The 11479-nt window shown below is 34.9% G+C and overlaps 1 protein-coding gene across 5 annotated transcripts in view; it reads left to right on the forward strand.

Moving 5' to 3' along the window:
- Positions 1–5229, forward strand: part of MMS22L (MMS22 like, DNA repair protein) — a 122670-nt gene extending 117441 nt beyond the window's left edge. For 2 of the 5 annotated variants that reach the window (XM_036248730.1, XM_036248732.1), the window contains 3 exons: positions 2654–2750; positions 4151–4318; positions 5022–5213. In XM_036248730.1, coding sequence (XP_036104623.1) covers positions 2654–2750; positions 4151–4318; positions 5022–5115 — 359 coding nt within the window. In that variant the 3' untranslated portion in view covers positions 5116–5213. Of the gene's footprint in view, positions 1–2653; positions 2751–4150; positions 4319–5021 lie in introns of all 5 variants that reach the window. The other 3 variants (XM_036248734.1, XM_036248733.1, XM_036248731.1) reach the window with 2 other exon arrangements.
- Positions 5230–11479: the final 6250 nt, after the last annotated feature.

Here is an 11479-nt window from a genome sequence, read left to right on the forward strand (position 1 = left end):
GAACCTTTATTTACTGCTGTTGGCAAAGTGGTGTAGCCACTTGGGAAAACAGTCTGGTAGCTCCTCAAATGTTTACATACAGAGTTACCATTTGACATAGCAATGCCACTTCTAGGTATATAGCCAAGATTAATGAAAATGTATGTCCACACAGAAACTTGTATATTAATATCTATAGCAGTATTATTTATTATAGCCAAAAGTTAGACTATCTATCACCTGATGGATGTTTTTTTTTTATCCTCACCCGAGGACACTTTTGCATTTATCTTCAGACAGAGTGGGAGGGAGAGAGGGAGGAAGAGAGAGAGACAGAAACATTGATGTGAGAGAGACACATTGAGTGGTTGCCACCACACAACCCCAACCGGGACTGGGGACAAACTGCAACCAAGGTATGTGCACTTAGCAGGAACCGAACCCGAACTCTCCGGTTCATGGGCCGACACTCTAACTGCTGAGCCAAACCGACCAGGGCCGGATGGGTTTTTTAAATGTAGTAAATATATTCATACAATGGAATATTGTCTGGAAATAGGAGTGAAGTACTGGTATGTGCCACAACATGCATGAACCTTGAAAACATTCTAAATGGAAGAAACCAGTTACAAAAGACCACCTATTATATGATTCCATTTATTTGAAATATCCAGATAGTTGAATCTATAGAGACAAAGTCTATTACTGGTTGCTCAAAGGGTATCAGAGGATAGGAAGTGATAGCTAAAGGGTTCGGGGTTTCTTTTTAAGGTAAAGAAAATAATCTACAATTGACTGTAGTGATGGTTGCATAACTCTATGAATATACTAAAAACCATTGAGTTCTACACGTTAAATGGGTGAATTGTATAGTATGTGAATTATAATGGCTGTTGTAAAAAAAATCTTTAAAAAAAATTACCCAGTTTAAAAAATAAAAACAGCTTAGTTCAATTAAGAAACAAAGATGGCAAAGTTTTTTAAATAAATCCCTATACACTAATATCCATAGCAGTATTCTTTATAATATCTAAAATGGAAACAACCCAGAAGTCCAGCAACTAATGACACTAAGGGGTATATTCATGCTATGGAATATTATTTGACTGCTGAAAGAAAGGAAGTACTGATACATTCAGTGAAGAGCCTTAAACAGTATACTAAGTAAAAAGGAGAGTCACAGAAGACCACATGTTGTATGATTCTATTTATATAAAATTTCCAGAAGAGTCAAATCCATAGTGACAGAAAGTAGATTAGCAATTGCCCTGGACTAGGGGAGAAAGAAGGGAATGAATGCTTAGTGGGCATAAGGTTTTTGGGGAGGTGATGAGTTAAACAGTAGTGATAGCTTTGTAACTCTATGAATATACTAAAAATCAATTCATTATATACTTTAAAAAGTTGGTTTTATGATATGTGATACCTAAATAAAGCTGTTATTTTCTTAAAAAGCAATGCTTATTATTATATACTGTGAAAGCTGTTTCTTCATGTTCTGATACTTTTGCCACAGAAGAACTTTTGGAGTTTGTTTTTTAAGAAAACAAATTTTAAAAAGAGCCAGTGTTCTGGGTTCTAGAATTGTATCTGATATGAGAAGTTATTTTCTCAGTAAAGACAAGTATGCTGTATCTTCTTCATCCACTTTCTGATGCCATGGAAAACCTTACTACTAAGTCTCAGTTGAAGTTCATATGCATCTTATGTGTCCTACTCTTGCTGTGATGGATTAGACGTTCCGAAAATCTTTGAGTCTTAGCGAACTCTCCCCACCCCAGCTACTTATATTTAATGTGCCAAGACAACATAAAAATTTAGTAGCGTCTGGCCCGGCCGGTGTGGTTCAGTGGTTGAGCGTTGACCCATGCACCAAGAGGTCGCCAGTTCTATTCCCAGTCAGGGCACATGCCCAGGTTATGGGCATGCAGGAGGCGGCCAGTTGATCTTCTCTCTCATCAATGTTTCTCGCTCTCTCCCTCTTCCTCTCTAAAATCAATAAAGAAAAAAAAAATTTAGTAGCGTCTGGATTCTCTCCATTGTTTCTTGATTTTTAAAAATATTTTTATGTGCAAGTGCACAATTTTAAAGAATTTGGTTAAATATTTAAAAAGTACAAATGTCCTTTCGGTGACTGCTGTTTGAAAGGAAGGTAACATCAAAAATAGTTGATTTATATATATATGTCTTTGACTAATTTTAAGTGAAGGTATAGTGTTAGATTCTAAATTGCTATGCACGTATTACTGAGTGGGAGGAATATGCTTATGAATTTTAAAAAGATATGCTTGTCCTTAAATCTGAATTATTAAAAGCTGTCTATCATCAGTATGTTACCATGCTTATGGGATTAGGGTGGTGTGGTGATTTTGAATATAGGCTCTTTTCTAAGAGAAAAATGTATATTCACATGTATTTTTTTCAGGTATAAGGCTGTAAAAAAAATAGACTCTTGAGCTTTTTATATTTTCTTAAAGTGAGAGGGAAATAGATTGGGAGATATACTTTTGGAAAAAAACAAAAACTCGTAACTATTTCATTTTGAGAAATAACAGGAAAATATATATATACTTTAAGAAAACAACATATTTTCTAAGTCAAGAGTGTTTATAAAAATGAGGATCCAGATGGTCAGTTCAGAACCGGTGTATAATGCTATACTTTTTCCTCCTAGTTAAAAGGCTAGCCACAGAGAACTTGCAGTATATGGTAAAAGCCTGCCAAGTGGGGTCAGAAGGAGAACCTGCGGCCCAGCTGACTTCTGTGTTTAGGTAACTGGAAATTATGCCAACTGGCAAGGAGACTATGCCAGTCCTTTGACAGCCAACATGTTTTTTAAATAACTAATTATCTGAAACATAATGTGTTACTACTTGTTTACAGTATTTCAGTTATTGTATTTTTGGCAGTAGTTTTGTTACATTGTGTTGTTTTATTAAAAAAATAAGTGTGCCAGGGAGAAAGATAAGTGAGCTGACTTAAAATTACTTGTGTATTTAGTGAGGAAGATTCTTGCATGTGTTAAGGGGAAGAGGGGGGAACATGGGTCGTGATAACAGGAGCACGGGCCTTCAGAGCTGCTAAGCATATGTGGACCCCTGTGGACGTACACGTCACGGGTTTCTCTTGCTTTAGATGGCTGGCCCAGAAAGCTCCATTGTGTTTCATGTGCGAAGCATGGACTGTAGGAGCGGATCTGTCATTGGTTCACGAGAACGACAGTGCAGCTTGAGGACCTGTTTTCCTGCCTTGCTTCCTTTGTCTTGTGCTTTCCGTCAAGGCAGTATTTTTAAGTATTTCTCTCACCATTTCCACCAGTTTATCTGTTTAGTACATTTCTTTTCCGTGGCACTACCATAATAAGCAACTTGGAGTCATTTTCTTCTTCTGTGTTGGATTTTTGATTCCCCAGTTTTTGTTCTCATCACATAATTGGCACTTGTCAGGTTACAGTTTATTTGGATGTGAGCACTTGAGATAAATAATGGATTTGTGAAAACTGGAAAACCCTAAGAGGGGAGAAAGGATTTTATATGAATAAAGGTTGCATGTTTTTATGTATAGTTTATTAAGGTGGTTTTTATTTTATTGGAGGAAAATATGTAAATACCTCCTATGGGTCTAAAGTCTCCTCTTGGGTTCCAAAATATAAAAGTACATTATGATCTCTCACCGATGTTTCTGTCTGTCTCTCCCTCTCCCTTCCTCTTTCTCTAAAATCATTTAAAAAAAATTTTTTTAAGTACATTATAAATAACTTGCTTTCCTCATAAAAAAATGTTTCATGTGTCTAGAGATATGAAGAACTAAAACAAGATATCTAGGAAGCCATACTTGTTTTTTCTCAGTCTCTTTCACATCCTCATCACCCAGATTTCATACAGACTGTAGCAGAAAGGGCCCTGGGCTTAGGTTTTTCTCCTCCTTCTCCCTCCTGGGATTCCAGCTCTTCCCTCTTCCTCCCGAGCCCACCACACCCTTCACCGCTAACACTGAAATAAGCCATTTTCGTCCTTCATTTTGAAGTGTTAGAGTCTTCTTCTTAATTCTAGATTCTTACGGTAATCTTACATGAAATGATATTGTGTTCAGGTTATAGCTGATTGCCATATAGATACCAGCCCAAGGAATTGCCCCAGAAGTAATCCTAAATAATTTGATTTACTTTCAGGCATTTTATCCAGGATTATAATACGACATACAATTATCAGATTTACAGCATTTTAGAAACAGTAGCAGCATTGGACCAACAGGTTGTCATTCCCTTAATTCCTGCCCTCACTCAGTCTCTGAAGGATTCAGAGCAGAAATGGGGCCTTGGGAGAAATACTGCACAAAGGTACTTTTGATAATTTGATTATATTCTTTTGGGCATGATTAAAAATCTAGATTCATTTTCTAGAAATGGCTTATTTTTCCATTCCCAGATATTTTGGGTGTATTGAGTTGAGACATGTTTTGGTGTTGATTGACACATCCATTCACACATTGCTCTTTCAAAGTGACCACCTTAGAAAGCTGCCTGTTTCAGCAGTGCTGCTGTTGCTCGGAACACGCTGTGTTCCTCCTTGGAGAGTGGAGTTTAGAGCCTCGTGTGTCTTGTTTTTGTATAAATTCTATGATGGCAAATCAGTCTTTTGAAGGTTGCTTAATTTATTGAATCAACTATATCATGTGTATCCACTTAATAGGCTGAGTGAGCCAATTAGATAATAAGGTTTTTGGTAAAACATTAGTTGGGTTGTACAACTGTAAGGCTTTTTTTCTTACAGTTGTACAGCCCAACTAAGCATAATGCTTGAACTATTCAGGGTAATACAACATTATGGAAATATGCCTCCGGCTCCTAGAGTGTTTTTGAGGCGTCAGCATTCATACTAGAGTTCATATGTCTCAAAGTTTGTTAAAGAATCAAAGTACTTTAATCACAGTGTGAGTGTACAAAGCAGACATTCAAGCAGGTTTGGTTTAAATTGTAAATACTTAAATGTAACGTAATGGAAAGGGAATAAATATATCTGCATTTTTTTTTTCTTACACAGGAAAGCCTATAGCAAACTTTTATCTCACCTAGGACAAGTGGGACAAGATGAGATACAGAGACTGGAAAGTGATAACACCCAATATGTGTTGTGATTCATCTTTTCTATTAACTATAACTATCGAAAGCCACTTCGCATCATTCTGACTCCTTTTAATTAATTTTATGCTGTTCTGTTAAAACTATTTTCTAGGATTGTTTTCTTTACATACCTGTAAGTATACTAAGCATATAAATAAGTAAATAAAGGTTAATTAAGTGTGTTATGGGATCTCTGAAACTTGGCAGAATGACATTTTATTTGAAGTGATTTTAATTAATCTAAACTAAAGAAACTTTTTCTGACTGGGAATGTTATCTGTGTATAACTACTAAGCAAGTTTATACTGGTTCATCCATGGACTTTTTACCATAATGTGACTTTGTTTTGTGATTTGTTTGTGTTTGTTGTGTTTTTTGCAAGTTATGTTCTAATCAGATACCTTCATAATTTTTTTGGAAGGGGGAGGGCGTCAGAAGTAGGACTGTTAATTGGTTTTTTAAAAATATATGTATATATATATTATGTGTGAGACAAGTTAATAAATGAAACCCTTACCAAGCCTGCTTAACTCTGAGGAATGAGACTGAATCTGCCTAAATGATTATACAAATAATATATACAAAAATTTTTTTAATGAAGCCAACCGTGTTTGTTTAGGTTCCAAGAGTTGCCAGATGTTTTTCTCAATTCTTTCTTTGTTTTGGAGTTGTCATTAACAGACAAGGAAGATAAATAAGAGTCTATAAGAAAAGGATAGTAACAATACTCCGGAAAATCTTCGTATTACAAATTAACAAAAGGTCTGAGAAGTCAGCTGGTTTTTCTCTTTGCTCTTCGGTTAGAGCCTCTTATAACTTAGCATCTTATATGTTTACAGGGAACCAATTTGGTTGCTTTATGCAGCTATTGTCTCATAACTTTAACAGTCTCACTCAGATTTATTTTACCAGTTGGGCTTTTGACTCCTTTTGGGGTGAGCATTATTTCGTAAGCTGAGCTCTGCTCCTAGTGTTTGGAACCCCCCTGGGTCTCAAAGCTAGCTCTGCTTTGTGACCTTGAGCAAGTTACTTAAACTTTCTGAGCCTCAGTTTCTTCATGGAGAAAAAAAAAGAGTAATCTTTTTTCTATTTTACGATGTGCTGATAAGAATCAGTAGGATAATATATGTGAAAATATTGGTTACCTGTATTCTATATGGATATATACAGACATGATTACTGTATTATTCATTCACAAAGATAAAAAAACACATCTCATTTTTGTTCCTTTCTTTAATATGTCCTAGATGAATGATCCTACTTTTTTTGCAATATTTTCTTTTACATCTTGTTTGCTATCTTTTAAATAATTGATTGCTTTCTTCTTGGGACTCTGGTCTTTATCATGGTTGTATTCCTTCAGGAAAACATTTCAACCATTTTCTGGCTCAAAAAGTATCTTTAAAAATGAAATGTACTGCAGTCAGTACAGTACAGTTATTAATAGCCCTCTTAATTGTAATCTGAAGTCTAAAGAATTATTTGTGGCTTCATGACATACAAATGGTCCACTTTCCCCCAAAATTGATTGTCCTTACTTCAATGAAATGAATGAAAATCTCTTTATGGTTACTTAATGGATTTCATAGCCATGAATTTCTTTTCTTTGTGATAGTGACTTGTTAAACTATTTTATCTATTTAAGGTGATGCTTTTAAAGGAGTTACTATGTATAGTTTATATAGTTTTATTTTCCAAGGGAGATTGATAAAGCTTATCTGAGAATCTTGTTCCTCAGTGTATGAAACTTACAGGATAAGAAAAGCTGCTGCTGAATCATGCATTAGGGTATTTAACTGTAGATGCTAATAACTAAAGTTTGTACTTTAAAAATCAGTTGCAACAAAATGTCTGTAATAATACAGGTATATGTATGATTTTTATTTATAAGGGAACATTTTAAGCTGGTTTTTTAATTGAAAAATTATGACTTTTTAAAAAAATATATGTTTGATTTTTTTGAGAGAGAGAGAGAGAGGAAGGTTGAGATAGAAACATTGATGTGAGAGAGATGATCAATTGGGTGCCTCCCGCATGCCCCCTACTGAGGATTGAGCCCGCAACCCAGGCTGTGCGGGAATTGAACCGGGACTTCTCAGTCCATGGGGGGACACTCCATCCACTGAGCCACACTGGCCGGGCTCAGTTCCTTTTTTTGAAAATCTTTACTGGCCCTTCACTTACTACTTTGGTCTTGTCTTTTCCATTCCCAGAGTTAGAGAACCTTATATCTGCTTCCTTAATGTTCATTACGTTTTCTCTGAGGCTGCTGCTTCTACTTTTTGTTTTATAAGTCACTCTCTTTTGCTGAAATCTGAGAGTATGTCCTCATTTCTCATGTTCTTTAGCCTCTCATTACATTTGCATTTTCCTTTATTTTCTCATCCCTTCCTCAGTGATACTGCTCCTTCCTACTTACACTGTGCTTTGAGGGCACCTTCACATTCTTGTCCCCAGGAGTGAGATCGGGTTCTTCGCTGGTTCTGTCGCAACATTTCTGTAGTCCATTGATAACACTAGTTCATAATTGTCTTTCTCAAATCTATTTTTTGGGCTAATTTCTCTCTAACCCTGTCTAATTTGAGCCTCCTGAAATCTCACAGCAACATGTTTGGCTTCCCGTGTCACCTTCTATTCCAGTCTACGGTCTTTATTTTCTACCCAGAGAATACACTGTCTTCCCAGGTTACTTAGCAGTGACACATCGGAGACACCTGGGAGTCTTCATTGGTGCCTGCGTTCAGTTGATCAGCAGCACAGGCTCCTGTTATTTTTTTGCCATTCCATTCATCTGAACTGTTTTTTTATTGAGCACAGTAATCTCTTATCTCCTTATCTTTGTCTCCTTTTCTGCAATTAATCCTCACAGTTCTGACATTTGTGTTCCTAAAACACTACTTTCCTCTTGTTACTTTTCTGCTTGGCTTTCAAATTACTCATTGTTAATACGCTGACAGTCAAACCCTTCAATCGGACTCTACCATCTGACCCTATCTTTACCACCTGCCATCAGACTGTACCTTTTCTGTCCAGGCTTACCTCAAACAGGAGCCTAGACTGTCTTAGATGGTCAGAATGCATGTTCATTCTATAATCCGAGAGTGTGCCAGTCAGATTTCTGTGAACTATCAGGTGGAGTGTAAAAAGAGGTGATTGAACAACAGGGTGATTAGACGACTTTATTAGACATTCAGGTTTGGTTAGGATTTAAATATTAATTGAACATTTCATTAGGTTTTCATGAGGGAAAGAAAAAAAACTGGAATAGTGCCTCTATACAAAAAAAAAACATTTGGTATTGAGTTCATTTGCATTAGAAAAGTTTTATAGTTTAAAACTTTTATGTCTTTACCTATTTCTAGAATATTTTCTTTTCTTCTTAAGTGTAACTTTTCCTACCTGGGCATTTATGTAAAAAAATAAATGGTTGTGGGTTATTAGACAATGTATGTGTGTTTTACCCATCTCATCTTCTCTCATGCTTTATCACAACATTTTAAAGCTACTTTGTTCTTAAATAAGTACATGAATCTGTTCTCATGTACTTTTACAGACTTTGACAGTTTTTATTTTTATGTCCCCTTTGTTAAGATTATATGTTATGCAAAAATTTGACAAGCCTCCGCAGTTGGGAAAAGCCTATATGACACCTACCTTCCCCAAATATTACATGTTAACATAGCACTTGTGTTTCAAAGATAAAAGATAGATATCATGGAAACCTCACTAAAATCTGTGTTATCGGTACTAAACCACTGTTTTCTGATTGATAGACTTTTTACATAAACCTTACATTTTCCAAAAACTCATCTCCTGCCTACTCCGCCTAGGGTTGAAATATTCCTTGTCAGTCTGGTATAGGACACCAATGTAAACAACATGCTTTTGTTAGGTTAAAACGCTTGGTTGATTTTGGGAAGCTAGCAAAGTTAGCACATTCTTTCACATATTTAACATATGAGAATTGTATTTTGATTCTGTGATAAATTATATTGGTGATGTTATCAAAAGCAATACTGTGTGATTAGAATTGACCAATTGCTGCTTACTAAAGTTTTTGGTTTGCCAGTAGTTATTTGATTTATTGCATTTGCAAATTAGAAAGATTCTGGGCATTCTTATTTTATACACATGTTTATAAGTTATTTTGTGCATATAAGGATATATAATAAAAATGTGTTTAACTTACTCTGTACCCATGATTATTCAGCTTCCCTTTTTATGACAGATTAACTATTTGAAAACCAAAATAAAAATGAACCATGTTAGCAAGAGAAATAATTTCTATCTTATTACTTGCTTTTATACTCTGTATTAAAACACTATTTTTCCAGCTGTTGTGGTGTCTAAAGGGGATACAATGTACATTTGATTAAACTGTGAGGAAAATATGAAGAGAAAAAGTATGAAAAATAATCTAATCATAACCTAACTGGCGTTATGTTATTAAGGATCTAAGGCATTTTATTGCATTTTACATACATAGTATTTTAGAGAATCATGTCGTTGCTGGTTTTTTCTCCCGCGCTAAGAACACTCTGCTAATATCTATGTGACACTGCTTTTTCTTTTTTAAAGTAAAATTCTGAAATAATGTTTAAATGGTGGGAATTTTCATGATCTTCCTATGGAAATTCAAATTGGTAATTTATATACAAATACAATATGGTCTTTAATTTTGAAGAGTGAAAATAGGTGAATTACTACTATAGAACAATACACTTAAATAGAAAATATATATTTGAATAGTTTCAATGGAATTTGGTTTATATGACCAAACGTACTTTTTGCTTATTAATTCTTATTATTGATGATTTGAGGAAAAGGATCTAATTGTAAGTGATCTCTGAGTTTTTTTATTTTTAGAGGAGAGATATAGTTTGGATGCTGTTCTTTGGCTATAACTATAAAGGAGTTTCTAAAAATCATATAAAGTTTTTAAAAATTCTGCATTCAATTCTGTAATATTGGTGAACACTATGTTCACCAAAGAGGGATTTGATAATATATACTCATTTGTTTTAAATGAATAGTTTAAAATCTACACAGAAATAATCAAGCATACTCTCAGGCTGCCTTCAGTTATCATTAAGCAGACTTATTTTTAGATAAGTCTTCCCCTTCATTTGTTGGATATGGGGGTCTGGGGTTAAATAGATTTTAATGGTTTTATAGGGTAAACCTGCTACAGGGAAAATCTGTGTGTCAAGTAGAAGAATTAATGAATCTGAAATATTTCTTGCATAGGTCCTTGTAGAAAAGAATTCTGAAATGCCGGAGCCCATATCCTGACTTGGTAAGGCATTATTAAAATTTAGTTTAGATGATTTATACCTTTTGAAGATACTCTCTGTCATCCTTCTAAAAAATCAATTATCAACGTCACCTTTAGAACTGTACAAATACTCTCAATTTATTTTTGTTTGTCTAAACTAAATCTCTGATCTTTTAAAAGTTTATTTTTCCTTACTCCTAGTCTCTCTCCCCTCCTACCCTTTAGTCTGTGGATAACCAGAAGTAACATATATATTTAAAAGTTATTATTTTAGGCATCATATTATATATAAAATTAGTGAATTCTGCATTTAGAAAAAATATTTTTTACTTGATTACTTAAAGTGTTTACATGGATAAAATGAGAATTTCCTATAAGTCAGGGATTGCTGAATGATTGAAGTAGGCCAAGGAAAAAAGTCAGTAAAATCTTTTAATAATGTTGACTTAGATCCCAACAACATTAGGAAAAGGGGAAAACTCACATTATAATTGTTGACTTGATGTTCAAATTGATTGTTGAGTTTTGTTTCTGGTTATGGACAAAGCAGATCTAAAAAAAAAAGTAGCCTAAAAAAAATCCATATGCATTATGAAAAGTGGTAGTAATAAAATATGTATTGGTGGTGGAGGGAGAATCCCACAAATACTCAAGATTGACTTAACCTTTTTTTTTATCCTCACCCAAGGACTTTTTTTTCATTTTTTTGTTCAGATAGAGCGGGAGGAAGAGAGAGAGAGAAAGAAAGAGAGAAACATCGACGTGAAAGGGACACATCGAGTGGCTGCCATCCACACAAACCACCCAGGGCCAGGGACAAACCGCAACCGAAGTACATGCCCTTAGTGGGAACTGAACCCCCGGTCTCTCTGGACCAAAGCCGACGCTCTAACCACTGAGCAAACCAGCCAGGGCAACATAACCTTTAACAAAGAGCAAAATCTTTTATTAGAACTACTGATCCTAGGTTCAAATTTATGTCAAAGCACTTTATGGTACCAAAATTAGTACAACTAATTTTTTTTTTTTAGTATAAAATGTAATTTTTCACTAAATGAGTTTAAATGAGTTGTTTGGGAGACTACAATTTGAGGCAAGGATTT

Source organism: Molossus molossus, unplaced genomic scaffold (assembly GCF_014108415.1).
Source record: "Molossus molossus isolate mMolMol1 unplaced genomic scaffold, mMolMol1.p scaffold_m16_p_8, whole genome shotgun sequence".
Lineage (NCBI taxonomy): Eukaryota > Metazoa > Chordata > Mammalia > Chiroptera > Molossidae > Molossus > Molossus molossus.